The 19,114-nt window shown below is 39.3% G+C and overlaps 1 protein-coding gene across 2 annotated transcripts; it reads right to left on the bottom strand.

Moving 5' to 3' along the window:
* Positions 1 to 3,096: 3,096 nt before the first annotated feature.
* Positions 3,097 to 10,166, bottom strand: HDS (4-hydroxy-3-methylbut-2-enyl diphosphate synthase). Of its 2 annotated transcripts, none has more exons than XM_089980894.1 (19): positions 9,362 to 10,166; positions 8,524 to 8,681; positions 8,241 to 8,347; positions 8,055 to 8,155; positions 7,891 to 7,967; positions 7,588 to 7,707; positions 7,278 to 7,508; positions 6,700 to 6,816; positions 6,518 to 6,592; positions 6,301 to 6,378; positions 5,942 to 6,001; positions 5,790 to 5,852; positions 5,294 to 5,438; positions 5,070 to 5,208; positions 4,559 to 4,636; positions 4,313 to 4,472; positions 3,724 to 3,822; positions 3,507 to 3,611; positions 3,097 to 3,404 (listed from the first exon to the last, which is right to left on the bottom strand). In XM_089980894.1, exons 1-19 carry the CDS (start codon positions 9,591 to 9,593, stop codon positions 3,303 to 3,305), a joined length of 2,247 nt encoding a protein of 748 aa, XP_089837020.1. In that variant the 5' UTR covers positions 9,594 to 10,166; the 3' UTR covers positions 3,097 to 3,302. The 2 variants fall into 2 exon arrangements, with proteins under 2 accessions (XP_089837020.1, XP_089837019.1); XM_089980893.1 differs by having other exon boundaries at positions 5,942 to 6,004; positions 9,362 to 10,164.
* Positions 10,167 to 19,114: the final 8,948 nt, after the last annotated feature.

Raw genomic sequence — 19,114 nt, 5'->3', positions numbered from 1 at the left:
CAGACGGGAAGCTAAGGATAAGGCAAAGATGTCAAAAGAATAAAGAAGGAAACTGACCGAAACAGAAGACCCTTAGAGTTTAAGGAAGGAGACTTAGTGATGCTCAAGTTGACCCCTCAGATTTGGAAGAAAATCAGTAGTAAGTTGGTTCACCATGGCTTAGTTGCAAGATATGATAGACCCTTCAAACTGCTTAAGAAAATAGGCACAATGGCTTATAGGATGAAGTTACCTTCAAGGATTAAGTCGCACCTAGTTTTTCATGTAAGCTTCTTGAAGCCTTATCATGATGATAGTGAGGAACCAACACGAGGAGTGTCCAGCCGAGCTCCACCAAATGTGAGTGTGCAGTTCGATCGGCAGGTAGATTGAATCCTTGGTCATAGGTGGAAGGGTCATGTTAAGAAAGCTCGGTTTTGTGAGTTCTTAGTCAAGTAGAGAGGCTTACCCGAGACTGAGAACAGTTAAGAGCATGATGCGACCCTTTGGCATTTTGAAGAGCTAGTTAATTCTTATTTAACTGGCTCGATAGGAACATCGAGCTCGGTGGGTGGGGGAGGCTTGTAAGACCTCAACCGAGAAATAGCCAAAGACCGCAAGGCTAAGGCAAATAAAGCGGTCACTACGATGTGGGCATTCGGACAAGCAATCGAAGGATGCGGAAGTCCAATGCGAGGAAGGCGTGTGTGGGCAAGTTGGTTGGCAAAGGTGGGTCAGGCTGACAAACGCGGAAGGCGCTGCGGGCAATGACGCCAAGCCACCTTCAAACGTGGCCAACACATGGATGATGGGTTCATCGGCCACGCCTCAGGAGGAGTCGGAGGGCGGGAACTGTTAAACCCTTTCCGCGAAAGGAGTTCGGGTGAGACGACGTGTGAAGGCCTCGCCCCCGAAGTGCGCAGCTTCGGGCAGAACTGCTGAGACGTGGGGCAAGTGGGCGTCAGGCACAGCACCCATGACTTGTACACGAGTTGCCTTTGTAACGGAAGGGCGGACTTTTTAAAAGGGCGCCCGACTCTTCAAGACTAGATGGCTTTTGTATTTTGGCTAAGTGGAAAGTATAAGTGAGAAAAGTTAAAGAGGAAGAAACCCCTCTTAGGAAAGTTAGGCTGCTAAGCCTTCGTTAGATTCTGGAGAACTTAAGCCGTGCGGGCTTTAGTGAAATTTTTTAGCTTGTAACACACTACTTGATGGAGAGAAATTGCAAAAGTAATCCCGGTTGGGGTTTTGGAGTATAGAGAACTTTTGAACTGCTGTTGAAGTCCATGTTGGGATGCAAGAAAAATTGTAACACACTGACCATTTGCAATTAACTTACCCGTTTCAAAAGCATAGCCTAAAATTTTTTGCATGAATTTCAGTTTTGGAAACCATGCATTTCAGTTTCCTTCATTTAAGACCTGTTGTGGTGGGGGATGCATACGTTTTAACAAGGCTAGTCTATAAAAGGCATTTGGATTAGAGTTGAATCCATCTCAACATGAGAAACTTGCTGGACTAAAAATTTCTGCTTGTGGCTTCCCTCAAAATTTGCTTTCCTTTACACAGGGTATGCTTATATTTTTTCTCTTTTAAGATTTATCATTATGGTATATATTAACCCTTTTTTCATTTTAATATGATTAACTGTTTTTTTTATTTTATTTTTTGTTCATTTGTTGGATAATTGGATCAATAAGATAAGACAAGCTTTTATATAGTGGTATTTTTATGGTATTTTTGTGCTTTAGTTGTTTTACTTGCATGTATTAAATTAAACATATAGTAAGTTATATAAAAACAACATATATTTGCTTTAAGTTCTTTTTAGTTGTATGTTTTAAATTAAAACATACAACTAAAAATATCTCTCTATTTAACTTACTATATGTTTTAAATTAAAACATATAGTAAGTTAGTTCCTTGTGGTTGTTACACTCTCTTATATAATTTGCTTGTCATAATTTTTTTTAAAAAAATATCTCTTATCTATTTTGGTATAATGTATGTTGGACAAGCTTATATTTTGAGATGGTAGTTGGATTGATAATTTTTTCTCTCCTTTCTTAATGGTCATAAAATGAAAATATTTTATAATGTGTTAAATTTATAAATATGTTTATGATCTTCATTATTTTTCCTTTCAATATTGATAAATATATAACCTTCTTTTACCATTTAAGATATCTTATAGGGCTAGGCCATATGGGCAGGCGATTATCTAGTAATAATAAAGGTAACCTAGTACCTTATAGCACGAGGCAAACCCAAGCCTAACCCATTTAATTTGCTCCTAAATAAGTTGGACGATCGTTAAGAGTTTGTTAAGTTGATCAACTTGGTTGAAAGGTACAGATTCTCTTTTTCTTTGATGTTGTGGGTAAAATTTAGATAGAATACATGATAAAAAAAATTCTAGGGTTGGATCCATGATCAACAATCATGTAGCATTTAACATAATTCATGAAGTCACCGGTTTACATTAAACACTAGATTTATCCAAATTCACTAGCTTATTAGAAAAAAATATACCAGAAATACTTGGATGAACTGGTAAACATAATTGGTAGTATGGTGCTTTAATCTAATGGCCACCTAATTATTTTTTCTATTGAATCACAAAATACAGTTCTTTACAATTAGAACGAGTTGAGTGTGCTTAAAACTTTAAAACAATTATGGGTAACTTCTCGAATAATTTTACAGTACTTGCTACAAACGTGTAAATTTCATGTTCAGACCTAAGTATTACATGGATCCTGCACACATTCCTGCTTTATTTACATAATTAAGATATGATTGCATCTCCCCAAAATAAATCAATAACGATAATTGATACTTAAAATCGAATATTTCAGTTTTCCTAAGATTAAACTAAACATTACATTTGAAATCATACCAAATTTTGGATCATTAATACTTGCAAAATCTAGATTTTGTAAATCCATGTGGGTCGAAATAGATAGCTGGATGGTAACTGGTAAGGTCGGACCATCATAACCAAGGTCTCTCGGATTCAAATATTACGAGGCTTATCCCCTAGCCTGCCTATCTAAAAAGAGAAAAAATCCAACACGTACTATATTATCATATCCTAACCTACCACATTTTCCAACATGATGGAAAGGTGAATTTCACAATAACTCGGATTGAGTTTCGACAAACCTTTGAACTAATAACAATTTTATTCCATATGCAAATATGACGATAGGGCACTCATGAGTACTCTTCCTGTATGAAAGCTTGTCACTGTCCCATGCATGGCTTTATGGGGTGAACAAATAGCAGCACTTGATGGTGTGAAAACCTGATTACCCTGGCGCTCACTCTTCAGTTGGAGGGTCCACCCAGCGTCCATGATCCTTTATCAGCTGGATCAAAGCGTCAGTTGCATGCTCCATCTCTATTGCCCGCTTCACCACAGTCTGAAACAGCACCCAAGGACAAAAAGCAAAGTTGAACATGGTTTTCATTATGGTCATATGTTATTTCACATAAACTGTGCTTCCATTGAATCAAGTTATTACCTTCCCAACGTAAAGGTCAATCTTTCCTGGAGCACCTCCTACATATCCAAAGTCTGCATCTGCCATCTCTCCAGGACCATTCACAATACAACCCATGATAGCAATCTGGCAAAATAAAAAACAAAAAGCTTGTTAGCATTTTACCCAAAGAATGAAAGACATAGGACTCGATCAGTATGCTGATCATCTAGTTGTAAGATTGCAGTTTGAAGCATACAGAAACGCCAGGTAGATGTAATGTCTTCTCCCGTATCTGAGCACTGATCTCCTGTAGGTCGAATAATGTACGGCCACAGGAAGGGCATGATACATACTCCTGTAAAGACAAAAGATTTTTATAGCCACTAACATCCATTTTGAAAATACCAGAGGCACATGTTATGCATGCACTTGACAAATACAGTAGTCATGCATGGCAAAATGTACTGAATTGCAGAAGCTTCCCCATTATCCAGGACATAATCAGGACACCTTTATCATAGTAATGAAGATTTCCAAGTTTATCATAGTAATGAAGATTTCCAAGTTTATCATAGTAATGAAGATTTCCAAGTCATGTTGGGAACAGTGAGCCTACTTTTAAGGATTTTTTCATGCATTCTGTGTAACATATTTTTCACATGGATACCCTGTTTTAGTTAAGTGTTAACGAAGATTAAGGTTGAGAAAGAAATAGCTAAATACACATCATTTCAAGTTAATAAAAGGAAGGACAGTTAAACATACCTGTGCATATTCAACCATTTTCATTTGCACAAATTTAGAAAAAGTTAATGATATAATTTCACGGGCATCCATAAACCTACCGTTTTTGTGTTGCGCATCCTGCAGCCTTGCAGTAAGTTGAATGATGTGTTCCTCAGAAAATCAAAGTCCTGTTCTGGAGCTTCAAGCAATATCCCATCACCCAGTCCATCGACTAGAAGGGCACCCGCATCACTTCCAGCACTAATGACTAGATCATCTCTGCAGTTACAAAAATTTAGTCAAGGAGGATAAAACATTTTGAACACCTGGAATGGATAAACTCCATGGGATTCAGAGGCACCAACCTGTGAATTCCTGCAGGGAACTGTAGATGGTGAATTACGGGGAAATTGAGAGCATTCTCTGCTAAATACTCGAACAGCCTGCATTTCAGGCAAAATTTGACATTAGAAGACTAAGCCACAAAATCCAGAGATTCTAGTTCTGCAACAGATCAAAGATTGTTTCTACCAAGGTGATCTGAAATTAGACGATGTCTCACATGTTTGAAACCTGTTTTATCTAAGTCACTTTCTTACATATCTTCCAAAAGGCCATTATGTCTTTTTAAATTTTTTTGCAAGGCATTTTTTCCTTTTACTTTTTGGCTCAGAGTAAGACTCTTTCACAAGTTCATACAAAAATGATAATGAGAGAATAGCAGGGAAAATTGATGCATATTTATTACATGTTTCTCTACAATTTGAATGGAACAGAGAAGAAATTCATGTGACATTACATGAAAAGAAAATAACCATCGAAACAGAAGAATTTAATCTTTTGGTGGGGAAAGCTAGGATGCCACAAGTGATCTACCTCCTAGCAGCTTGTACTCGTCCAGTTTTTTCTTCTGTATATGGTATGGTGTGCAGCAACATAGTGATATCATATTCCTTCAGAATGTCGAGCTCCTCATATGGTTCATCTCCACGAACAGATACAGCTAAACGTGTTCCTGAATGTCAACAAATATCACAGCTGAACTATGAGAGCAGAATGACATGGTTTGCACGAAAAACCGCCCAACATAAGACACATACCTTTTTGCAAAAGCTTATGGGCACCGGTAGACAATTCAACTAAATTTACTATGACTACGGCATTTGGCAGTGGTTTGGTGAGCTGCTCCGTCAAGGGGGTCAATATGCCCATACTGATATCTACCAGTCTTTTAAGGGCCAGCCTCTGACAAATAATCAAATGAGCATAGGTGGATAACCCGGAAGAGGATCTTCAACATTTATTAAAGCTAACAATAGTGACTCCATATTGGAGCATCAGTACTGAATGAAAAAAGGACATATCACAAAACCTTCCATGTGAGCTGCTTTTGCAAGTTTCAGGCTCACACGGATATGCCATTTTTAATCCCTTACTGTATACCCTTACACAATACTCAGCAGAAAACTCCATAAAAATGGCTGCATCACCATACTATAGAGCCATATCCATGTGACATAGTTTTCAGAAACCCTAATTGGTCAACTTTTATCACCAAGAAAAAGGGTGCAAACAAGAGTTGAAGAAGATCCTTACAGCATCAGCATCTTCCACTGGGGGAAGCTCTCTCAATAGGATAGAATCCACCGTGGCTAGATCCTGTTACATGTAAACATACTAGTACTGCATCACAAATGGTATACAGAAGAAACCATAAAAGCTAATGTGATAAATGAAAGATTTAAAACCTTAAACGGCATGCCAACCACAAGTTTTGCAGCAAGTGACTTGTAAAGGAGCTCAGGCATCTGCTAAAAAACATAAATACATAAAGACCAGAAAGGGAAAAAAGGTTACAAAGTGAAGGGAGCTGAAATGGTATTAACTCAATAAATACCAGATTACAAGCACAAATAACAGTGAAACTAGCAGGTATTTCCACCCATGCAAGCCATAATTTCATAGGCATAGCTTAGTGTATATTATGTTTAAACTTTTCATACTAATTGAAGCAAAATTGGAATAGTATTCTTGCCAATTTCACAAATACCGGAAAAAGAAAGCAAGGCACTGCCTGACAAGCAGGAAGTCCCAGCCAAGGTGGTACCTTCAACTGATCCAGAGATACGGACATGAGAACAGAGCCATCACGGTGCAGAACTCCTCTGTAGTCCACCTCTTCACCCTACATTAAACCCAATGCTAGTTCATAAATAAACACAAATATATAAACTAATGAAAATAAAGCATATTATTGATCATCGGCTTTCATAGCCAGATTGTACAAGGTGCAAAATTAGGAATTATGAATCAAAGCAACTGACCTCCTTCTGCACAGGCAGTTGACCATTCCTCCTCTGGAAATCAAAATAACGACGATGTTTTTCCTCAAATGGTGCCTGTAGGAATTTGTTCCCAGGGAGACATCATAAGAGATGGGAAAATTACATTATGATATTTAATATATGAAAAAGTTTAAAACAAAGATATCATCAGGAGTGCATACCACCCCTTTCTGAAGCTTGGCAGCATTCATGCCAAGGTTAGCCAACCTTCTACAAGGGTCTATCTCCTCCTCGGGGGGTTCTGTAAGGGAAACTCGAATTGTATCCCCAAGGCCATCCTGTATAGCAAAAGGAAAAGCACTAGCATTAACCATTGATAACTTTAATAACCATCACGGCTACAAGGCAGGAGCAATATTAGTGAGGCAACAGGTTTCATATTGATCAAAAGTATATGAGTTGACAATGTATCTAATATTTCCATATGAAATATGGATGATAAAATATGAAAAAGCTCACAACAAATCATGCATGTACAGAGGTTGAAATTTGATCAGCACACTTAGAGTGATAGTAATTAAATCAAGATGAATAAAAACAATTAAGAAACCAGGGCTTCCTGGATACTGAACAAAGAAAGCTATAGATGATAAAAGAATTTCCATGAATAATCTCAGAAAGCAGTGTCCTGAGGTCACTTCATTAAGCAAGAACTTTTTCCTGCAGCTAAATTTACATACTAAAGATTCCTATGATGGCAGGCTTACAGGTAAATAGGATAAGGGGTGTAGAGAAAAACCTGTAAAAGGGTTCCTATACCAATTGCAGATTTCATGCGTCCATCTTCACCTTCACCGGCTTCAGTAACTCCCAAATGCAGTGGGTAGTCCCACCCCTGAACATACATTTCAGCTACCAAAAGCCGGTATGCCTCAACCATGATTACAGGGTTACTTGCTTTCATGGAGAAGACAAAATTATGGAAGTTCAACTTCCGACAAATTCGTGCAAATTCAAATGCTGATTCAACCTGTTCCAGGCAAGCACAAGGTTAATTACATAGTCAGATGCAATAAGAATATATGCTCAACTAGCAAATGTCCACACACCATTCCCCTAGGTGAATCACCATAGTAGCTCATGATACGATCAGAAAGACTCCCGTGATTAGTTCCTATGCGCATGGCTCTTCCATATTTCTTACACTTTTCAACCAATGGAGTGAAAACCTGCAAGTTATAGGAAATTTGAGAGGCGAATCACCTTAGGAGCACAGCTTATGTGTGCATGTAAACAATCAGATGGAAGCATACACAGATCCAAGCATGTGAAAGCACACCATTGACTGGTAATCTATATTTTCTGTATGCTTCAGCTCAAAGTACAAAATCAGTAGGGAGAATGGGTTGAACCTGTTCTATGTGCTCAAGCTCCTTATGGTATTCTTCTTCAGTATACTCTATCTGCTCAAACTGGGCCCTCCTGTCAGCTGCAACAAACTTTCTTGGTCATCTCAGGAAGCAAAGATTTGGTACAAACTACTGGTGGTGATCAAATGTCTGAAAGCAGCACTTACCAAAATTTCCAGGGTTGACTCGAATCTTGTCAAAACATTCGGCGACCCTCAATGCAACAGAAGGAGCAAAATGAATGTCTGCCACCAATGGAATATTGTAACTGCATATACAAGCCGAAAACAGATGTGTCTCATGAAGATATGTTCCGAAGTCTTGAATATACACTTGGATGGACAATAACCTACTTCTTCTGGACGAGTGTATTCTTAATGTCAAAGCATGAATCTGCTTCTTTCTTCCCTTGAACCGTTATGCGGACCAGATCTGCCCCCTTATCAGCTATTCTCATTACCTGGTGGCAGAAGGGATCAACAGAACCAGTATATATGAAAAAAGTATGCATATTTTCATTAAACAAAAACTGAAGAGCTGATTTCGTAAGGAAGTAATAGTTCTTTGAAGTAATCCAGCAAGTAAAATGGCAGAGAATAGTCATCAAGAAAAAAGATGAGAAGAAGAGGATTGAACCTGTTCAACAGTGGCGGCAACATCCTTGGTATCACTAGTCGTCATGGTCTGAATTCTAATGGGATGCTCACTGCCAAGAGCAACATTTCCCACCATCACCGTGCGGGTTTTCCTCCTAACGGTTTTGTGGTTGGACTCGCAATACTTTTGCCTAGGAACTTGCATCAGAAAGCATGGTCTCAATCAATCAGATGCATATAAGCAGAAGAGAAGCCGAAACAGTCAGGAGTCTGATCCACCGATTGAGGGGTTTATTTTTCATAAAGTTTAGGCAAAGATTAGCCTGCTATTGGTTTCTGAGCAATCCTTTCCAACTCGGCCAGGTTCCCAGACGACCAGAAGCAAGAGGCGTAGCAGTAGTCGGATATAAAAGACGGTTCGATAAAAAAAAAACAGGGACCTTTTCTTCCACAGCTTCTGGGTCCGTGAGAATCTTTTCAAAATTCGTCCCCAGGAAAGCACATCACGCTGAGAAAAAGAAATCTCGGATCTGGTTTGAAGAGAGATACATAGATTGATAGAAACGTCTTCTTCTCGACATCACGTTTATTGGGTTGAAACTTGAAAAGAGGCCGGTTCACGTTAGGAGAGCGCGGTGGGAAGGAAGCAGACTTGGGAAATATAACGGAGAGTCGCAACTCAACAGTCACTTTGTTAGAAGGCCTTCTTAGGAGGGATGGACCAATTTGATTGATTGTGAACAAATGGAAACAGAGGGTTTGGGATGAATTGACGGAGAGTCTCAACAATTAGTTTGCAAGGCCTTGTTGAGAGAGATGGACCAATTTGATTTGATCGTTTGAGAGAGAGAGAGAGAGAGAGATGTGAATAATAATACCTAGGAGTGGGCTTCCATCCGAAGCAGGCTCCAACTCCACCGTTTCGGAGGAACTCGAATTCCTGGCAACCAATGACTTGACGCGGTGCGACCTCCCGACCTTTTGGAAGGCAGGGCCATCACTTCTCCTCATCCTCACAAAATCGAAACCTTCGGTTAAGTCGTTGAAGCAGCAATCGGACCGCCTCCTCAGCCCGGAGAATGAAACAGCCGGCATGCTTCCTGAAGCCATCTTCCTCCTCTTGAGGTGATCAACCGTGTCTTTGTGGTGGTACTGACTGGTGACTGCTTACTGCACACTGCTGGGGAGGGAGGGGGAAGCCAGGAGAACCGTAGGGTGGGAGGGGGCTTGAGATTTTTCCTCTTTTTTGGTAATAACAATTATAAATTACTCCAACACAACAACAAAGAACAAGAGCAACAACTCGGTGGTAGTACTAGTACTGGTACCGGCGGTTCAAAGGTAGGAGGGGAACAAGAGGAGCACAAATGGGGGGAAACAAAAGAAAAAAAAAAAGGAAAGGGAAGCACTTGATGCCCTCAATTCAATCACTTGGGAGGAAATGAAATTTTGTGGCCTCAAATCTCAAATGGAAAGGAAAGGTATCTTCCAAGCGCAAGCGGCAGTGTGCAACAACAGATGCTTCTCGCTTGCCCGCTTTCCTTTTGGGTTTTCAGTGAACCGGATAGCTTTTAACCGATAATATTTGTTGGCAAAAAATTAAATGAGGATGGAGAAGGCGACAGTTAATATAAGAGGAAATGGAAAAGGAAATGGAAGGGGGCTTTCCGTAATTTTACTCAAAAGCTGACTGAGTCCATAGACAATACTTTATGCTGCTTCGTTGAGGTGAAGAGACAAAAACGAGAGAGAGAGAGAGAGAGAGCACTATGGTCGTCCGTCCGAAACTCCCATGAAACTCATGGGAGCACGCTCCATGCTCAATTACATTCATCATAATCACGTGATAATGGTTGCACTTCTTTTTCTTTCTTAACACGTGATAGCATTGGCAGTCAATGGATCTATGAAAAACGTGACCCGAAACCCGTTACTGATCGGTCAATCAAAATCACTAAAATCTCGTAAAGATTTAGAGAACCTCGTTTGTATCCTTCCTTGAAATACTACCATAGCCGCCTTCCATGGTCACCACTTACACCGGACTCACCATTGGCGGCGGCCACTGGGTCATGTTTCCCAAGTCTAACCAACCTAAAACCTTTATTATGCCAATGTCCCCAAACAAATTATAAATGTGAGGATGGGATTCCAAATTGGATTAAGGCATCTTGCTCATATATAATGTGCCCCCTCCTCGACAAATTAGTTAGTACGTCACAAGATAATCCAATTCACGCTCGTATCGTGTCGTCTTCTTTTTCCTATAATCTGTCTGAGGAATTAAGGCCCCCTCGTGTTATGTCCTCTTTTACATCATTTTTAATAAAAGAATTTACACAAAAATGGTGTGTCCCGTATCTTTTTGTGGTGTCTTTGAGACATAGATTGGTACTTGGTACTAGTGCACTCTCGAATGGAGCAACACCAAATGCGAACAGCATGGTTCTCACCTGCAAACATGAAAATAAGAAGGGTGGAGTGCTTTCTTTATTAAGCACACATTATATATATATATATATATATTGTTGACTAAAAATTATGAAAATTACCGCCTGGACTACGCTTTTGCACTTTTTTTCTGCAAATCCAACCACGCAGATGTGTTCAACACGATGAATGTGCTAGGAATTAAATGTTGGATCGTGCATTTTCAATAAAAGAATATGATTTTTAAAATCTCACTTATGCATCATAATCAAATGAGCTAGTTATAAAATCAAGCTTACAGATCACATCCTTACAATTAAATTTAAGTAAAAAAATTTGATGAAAATCTTGGTTCACATAACTCTCTCTCTCTCTCTCTCTCTCTCTCTCTGAGACCCACCTAGCCATTGAAGCACCTCTGTCCACTTGAAGCCTTCAAGCATTCACAGCTGATGGGCCGCCCTCACCACCACCGCCATCACCACCACCGCCATCAACACCATTACCACTGCCACCATCAACACCATCACCACCATCTCCTCCCTCTCCATCTTCGAAACGTGCTCTAGGTCGACCAACGACTCCAACCGTCCACCACGCCTCCAACAACCCGTTATTTGGAGATTTGGGGGTTTTATGACTATTGAAGAGGGCCATTGATAGCAGATCCTCAGCTCTTTGGATATTTGGAGGTTGCATCACCCTTGCTCACACGTCGTGCTCTAGCCCTAGGTCGACCACCGACTGCAACCGTCCATCGCGCCTCCCGTAGCCAGATGCTCTCTCTCTACGATGAAAACCTACCCACAACCTACAACCCACCAGAAAATTGCTCCACCCATGACCTGAAACCCACCAAAAATTCACTGAAATTCAATCCAACGTCGTGGCACCCTCCTGTGGCATCTAGCCTTGTTCCGCCATTCAACATCCCAAATCATATTATCCTCTCTCTCTCTCCCCCCTCTCTCTTTCTCATGAGTCGCTCATCGTGCATTTTATGAGGTCTTTCTTTCAATCACTTTTTGGGAGCAAATCAGTGGGCGCTCCGTATCATTCAGGATGCTCTTAATGACTGGGGCACAATATTCGTTCTTCGACGGTGGGGTTTTGATGTTTACCTGTCATTCAGACTCAAGTATCGATTAATTTTCAATCTCTCGAAGGTCTTTGGTTCATGCCTGGACACAGGTTCTCTACATATCTCAGACGTAAGGAAATTTATCAGTGTCGTTAGAAGAGAGCCTCTTGAAGCCTGCTTTGCCATGGTTCTGCTTGACCTGCCTTTTTTTTTTTTTTGGAGCTTCTGCGTTGGGTGGTTGATCGGGGCTGGCAGTAGGTCTCGTCTCCATGGCAAAGCTTCTTCTATGCCCTTTGCACAAGATCTTAATTGCATCACGCTAGACCGGAAGATTGGTGGTGCATGACATATTTCTCTCTGAATTTTCAGCAACGCTTTGATTGTCATAGGTGTGGTTCATCTTTCTTTGCTCATTGTCATCATTTTTGGAAGCGAAGATAAACAAGTGTTTCTCATCACCATTCTATCGATAAGTCTCTTGATTCTCACGATTCTTTTGTGTTGGGGTGCCACTTCACCCGTCAGAGTTCTAAGCGGCCTCTACATCGTACTTCTTTCTTGCCATGGGTGCAGATTGAAGATCTTTAGGAGCCAAAGATTTCTTTTCATGCCATCAAAATTGGGACTATCTGGGTCCCGGTCTGGCTCTCGCATGCTCTGCCCAGACAGTTCACCAAAAAATCCTTTTCGACTCTAATTTTGGCTAAATTGTTACCATCTTCGGTGGACGATGGCAAACCCCTCACGCCTGTTCGACTCCTCGTATCCCGCTTTCAACAACCGCCAAACGTGCTGCTAGGGTGCTTCGAGAAATCTGCTGCAACTAATTTTGATTATTATTCTGCTGGTGATCAGTCCATCATTATTTTACATACTCATGCCCATCATGGATTTGCTGTCAATGACTCTGCGTTTTACACGACTAGCGCCCCTTCTCGAGGTGGATTGGTGGCATGGTTGGACAATTATGCAAAAGGTAAGAAAAGGTCATTTTTGCTCTCATCTTTTATTATTTTTTCAATCAGGTGTTTTGATTATATGGCGGTTCACATTATGGAGTTTAATGCTCGCTCCACTGAGACTCACAGATGCATGATTATTGGCCTATCGGTTCTTTTTCCTTTCTCGCTTACATCACTGAGGCCACTACTACTGTCCCTGCCATCACTGATTCTGCGTGTAGTTCTTGGGGGGGGGGGTGGCTCTCCCTTCCGCTCCACCCCTTCCTCGACAGTGCCCCCCCTCTGTCGCCTTTGGGTGTTGAGGTTGGAGAGGCAGCCCAGATGCTTAATATCTCTCTGCTCATCGCAACTGCTTCATATAATTGTCGATATGGTATCTACCATTTCGGCAGTCTCTACTATCGTATGTGGTTCCCTAGGTCCTTCACTTGGTGTTGTCTCCAGTCTGAGAGTTGATTCTTTCAATTCTTCGAGGATTACTGAGCGTGCGAGGGTTGTTCGACATCGGCATGTTAGCAATGGTAGTAGAAGTAGAAGGAAAAACCCCTTCAATATTATGGCTTTCAATGGTAGGTCTCCACAAAGGTCAGCGAGACCACACACTCCTCGAATTTTTCCTGATTGTATGTCATGAAGTCTCTTTATTGGAATATCAGAGGCTTGAATTGCCCCGCCAAGCGTAGCCCGACCTGATTGTTATTTGTGAAACCAAGATGAATGACATTTCTCGTTCTATTGCCTCTGGTATATGGAGGGGTGCTAACTATTTTTTTAAGCCTGCGGTCAACCATGTCGGTGGTATCCTTATTTTGGGAAAACAGTCTTTACAAATTTTTCAGCTAGACATAGGTCTTTTTTTATTATATGTTGCATTCACTTTACAAGATAGTGGCAAGAGAGTCGTGGTCACTGTTGTGTATGGCTCTAATTACGCCGTCATGAGGTGTGCTTTCTAAAATGACTTAAATAGGATCATCGTCTCAAACAGGGAGTACCATTTTCTAATGGGGGATTTTAATTGCCTTTTGTCTATTCATAATTCTAATAACCTCGTTCTTCCTAATCCATCTAGGAGAGGTTTTCAAGATTTTGTTTATCGGCATCATCTTTACTTTATTCCTTTTATCGGGGAGCATTTTTCTTGGTCGAATAGGCGGATTTGCCCATGCTGCAGAGTTCTTGTCAGGGTTTTTGGGCACTCCAAATCTGCTGGATCTCATTCCCGATGTCAGGTGTGTCTTGCTTGCACCTTGTATTTCGGATCATGGTCAGTTAATCATTCTTTGGGGGGATGATTTTAAATTCGCTAGGAGTTTTGTGTTTGAACAATGGTGACTCCAGAAGCCAGACTTTCACACGATTATTTCTGACTCTTGAAACAAACCCTCAAATGAGTAGTGGACAGCTATCCGGTGTCATGAGAAGCTGTCTCGTCTCGCTAAGGATATCAAGGCCTGGCTTCATAATCGAGATGTAGTTAAATTTTAGCAAATGACTGCTTGGGAGCAAGAGATTTCGGCGTTGTATCAAACTATGTCTTCCCAGAGTCTATTTGATTTGCACCTGCAGAGTTTGCAGGCTGGATCCATTGAGTTATTAACGCTTTTGAAAACCTGAAGGATCAAGTAGGAAGTTAGATGAAAGTAGCAGACTAGAGTAAAATGGCTTGCGACTGAAGACGGTAATACTAAATTTTTTCACTCATATGCTTCTTATCGTCATAGGAGGAATGTCGTTCCATCAATCACCATTAAGAGTGTCTCGTACTTTAATCAACACGTTATTTCAGGTGTCACTCAATATTTTAAAGATTTATACTATGTTTCGCTTACCGTGGAGGGTGTCAATTGTCCTATTTTTGTTGGGTCGATTCAACAAGATCAAGCCATATCTATGCAAATGAAGTTCTCTGAAGACAATATTTTTAGGGCCATCAAGGGTTTGTCAGGGTGGAAAGCTCCAGGTTCTGATGGGTTCAATATGGATTTCTTCAAAAAAAATTGGTCTTGTGTCAAGCTTGATGTTATTAACATGTTTGATGAGTTCTACCGTAACTCCAGATTGCCTATTCAAACCCATTTGGCAGTTATATCTTTAATTCTCAAAGATGTTACTGCCACTAATATCTCTAGGTTTCGCCTGATTTCTGTTATGAGTGTCCTCTATCAAATGATCGTCAAGGTGTTGGCTAATAGGTTGAAGGTCGTGGCTCACCAAATATTTTTAAACTTTCAGTTCACTTTTATCCATAATAAGAGAATTCACCATTCTTTCATCTTGGCCTCTGAAGTCATTCACTCCTTACATCTTAGTGGTCAGCCATTTTTTTCTCTTAAATTAGATTTTCATAAAGCCTTTGATTTTGTACATTGGTCCTTCTTATTTCAAATGTTATCCAATTTTAGCATTGGTCATCATTTTTCTGGGTGGGTGAGGGAATTGGTCTCTAATACTCAGCCCATGATTAAGATTAACGACATTAGAGGTGGCCAGATCAAGTTGGGGTATGGATTACGGTAAGGCTGCCCTCTCTCGCCTTTACTGTTCAATGCCATTGTTGAGGGTCTCATGGTGTTGCTTAAGCATGCTATGGAGAAGCGCCTGATAGATTCTTTAGATGTTCCAGATTTCTCGGACCATATTCTTTTATGTTGACGATATGATTATTTTTGGGCGAGCAAACATGCAGCAAATACTTAGATTCAAACTTATTCTCCAGTTCTTTCTCTCTCTTTCTGGGCTTTCTCTAAATAATAGCAAATGCTCTCTTACTATGTTCAATGTTGAGTCTTCTATGCTTGTAGCGGGACAACGGATTTTTAATTGCGCGATCTCTGAGTTGCCGATGACATATTTGGGCCTGCCATTACAAGTGAAGCGTCTCTCCTCCGCTGCTTGGGCTCCAATTATTCAAAAAGTGAAAAACAACCTTTTTTCGTGGCAGGCGTCTTATCTCTCTATTGCTGGCCGTTTGACTTTAATCAAACATGTTCTTTCCTCTATTCCTATATTTTTCATGTCAATGTTTGTGATGCCAGTGGGCGTGGAGAAGCATATTTGTTGTTTAATGATGGATTTCCTTTGGTCTGGGTGTCAACTTAGGGTAACCGTCATTTGGTTGGTTGACGAACGGTGGTGTTACCTAGGCGTATGGCTGGCTTAGGTATTTTTGCTCTCAGACAAAGGAGTATCACTCTTGTGGCCAAGCAATGTTTAATGGCCCATCAACCAGGTTCTCCTTGTGCTCGTTTGCTTCATGCTAAATATGGTGCTCCTGATTTATCTCTTCTTTGTCATGGAACTCGGGGGTTGGCGATCTCGCACTTGCGAAGCATGTGGCTGAGAGCCTTATTGTTCATCAGAGATCAAATTGGGGATGCGAGAAATCATGATTAGTGGTTGCAATGGGCAATTGCGCCAAATGGTGTGTTCCACACTCATAAAGTGTATAGATCGTTGCTCTCTCTGGGGGCCGATTGGTTCCTTGAGTGTGTGTTATGGGCTAAGGGTCCTTCTCCAAGATCTCAGGTCTTAGCTTGGTTAATTTTGCATAATAGGGTTCAAACTCAGTTATTTAAAGAAGTTGGGTTTTCAGTTTCCTAGCTGGTGTGTGCTTTGTCAAGCTGCTGAAGAAACTACATTTTATTTATTTTAGTCATGCCCAATTTTTGTGGTCTTTTTTAATAGGACGTAGAGAACTCCATATGTAATTGTCAAAGAGGAGTCTTTTCGTGCTTGATCTGCTCCTGGGCTCTGTTTGGATTAGACAATGCAAGCGATGGAGGCTGATCTGGAAGACGTGGTTGCTTACTACTTGGTGGTTTGTTTGGATGGCGCGCAATGATGATATTTTTGTCAAATTCCTGTCATCTTTAATAATCTTGTCCATAAAATCCTGGTTAATGTACATGTGATTCTACGTATGCATCTTAGAGACCTCTCCTTCCCTCTGATCAACGTTCACTCATCGGTAGTGCCTTCTAGTGCACTGAATCTTGGTTGAGCTTGACTTTGTGTCTGTCTGTAGTTTTTTTTTTCTTTAGCTTCTTATTGTTTTATATTTTTATTTATGTTTTCTATCTTGTTCGGTTCATGGGTTTAATATTTTGTTGATCTTCATGAGTGGTAATGTTAGATTTTCTTTAGTCTCTCTCTTTATATATATATATATATATATATATATATGGGGTTGGGAAAGGGAAGGGAGAGTGTGCAACAAAAGGAAGGTGCAACTTCTGCAACCAATAATGATTGGACGGATCTACTTTTTCAATGTTCGTGTGTTTTATCTATTAGATCTTTTATACTTGTTCTTTTAATGTATTTAATAAGAAATATGATTTACAAAGAGATTTGACAATATCTAGACATGTTTTTCAAAACATCAAAAATGGATGGCTCATAATTTTACAATACAAAGCATTGTCAGCTATTGATTTTTTTGCTTTAAAAACTGCATCTAAATATTGAAAATTCATAATAAAATACGTTGCTTACTAAATACATGATAAAAATGCAATATGTAAAGCTTAATCATGTTTTTTTATGAAAATGTGATTTTTAAGTTTGAATATTTAAAAAAAATATAAACCATCTACTTTTAAACCTTATTAAAACCTACTCATGTGTCTGAATTAGATGATCCAACAGTCCATTAATAAAAAATCAAACATGTAGAACATATATGCAGGGTCAAATTTGAGAAAAACAAGAAAGAAATATGTCAAAAACCTTGTAGGCTGTGGTACACACAGATCAGAGTAGAGAGATACCCATGCTCTATATATAGTAATATTGGGATGCTCCGGGAGCACCTACTTCCACCTACTAGGTTGCATCTTTTCAATCGGACCTTATAGATGTAATTAACACAGTTTATTTGATAGGAATCAAGTTTTTGGTTCATTTTTTTTTGGACACCAAAATAGGTTTTTTTAAGTCATGAAATTTAGGTATATTGTGAGCCTTAGATTTTTAAAGATCTTAAAAAGCCTGATATAATCACATGATCCAAAATTTATTTTTCACTAAATAATGATTATAGATCATATCTAAAGGGGTATGATAAAAAAAAAAAAAACCTCAAATTTTTAAAATTCAAAGCTTCTATTAGGTACCCTGTCATTACTAATATATATGGCAAAGCATTTGCTACTTCGTGGTCATGGGTAAGGAACCCCTAGTTAGAACTCTAGGAGGAGGTTGTTTTCTGCAAATCTAACCCCGTGGATATGTTCATCATGTTCGAAAAAGTAGGAATGCACCCTTAGATCATTTTTTTTTATGTAAAAGTATGAATTTTTGAGGGTTGAAATATCGATACATTGTCGACCATTGATTTTTCAACATCCAGAAAATCTTACATATACATCTGAAAAGACATTATGTAAAGATTGTTTTCTACTAAAGAAAACATGTAGATGACAGTTAAAACATTAAAAAAATGTGCAAAAAACATAAAAAAAATAAAAACATGATAGTTTCTCACTAGAAGGTTCCTTGCCCATGAAAGTGGTGAACACTATCCTTTATATATATATATATATATATATATATATATATATATATATATATATATATATATATATATATATATATATATATTGAAGCTGTTTTGACTAAATCATGACATCAGCACTGTCAAAATAGTAAGAATTAACCATTCAAACATAGTTTTTTTTTACATAAAGATATATTTTTTTGAGGTTTGAAAATTTGGTACATTGTATGCGGTTGATTTTTCAACCCTCTTAAAATATGACATATAAGATCAAGCATGCAAAATACATCTCTATAATTAGACTTGAGAATAACATGAGAGAATCTTTCGAAGGTCCGTAAGCATGGATGAAATAGGCACTTGCCACCTACTCTTTCTCGCTCTTGGACCACCCAACCAAAAAGAAGGAACAAACCATCCAAACCAATTTTAAAAAAGATATTTAAAAGTATTTTTTGACAAATCCACTACAAGAAAAATGTTAATTAGCGACGGAAATTTGGGACAGATTTTTTCCATCGCAAATTTGTGACGGATCAACGAGCGAAAACTATTTGTCGCTAACATTTGAAATATTTGCAAAATTAGCGACGAAAATATTTTCATCGCTAAATCCGTCGCTAATTAGTGATAGATTAGCGACAACATTTTTTCATCG

Source organism: Nuphar pumila, chromosome 11 (assembly GCF_984573655.1).
Source record: "Nuphar pumila chromosome 11, dmNupPumi1.hap1.1, whole genome shotgun sequence".
Taxonomy (NCBI): domain Eukaryota; kingdom Viridiplantae; phylum Streptophyta; class Magnoliopsida; order Nymphaeales; family Nymphaeaceae; genus Nuphar; species Nuphar pumila.
This window is presented reverse-complemented; position numbering and strand designations above follow the sequence as displayed.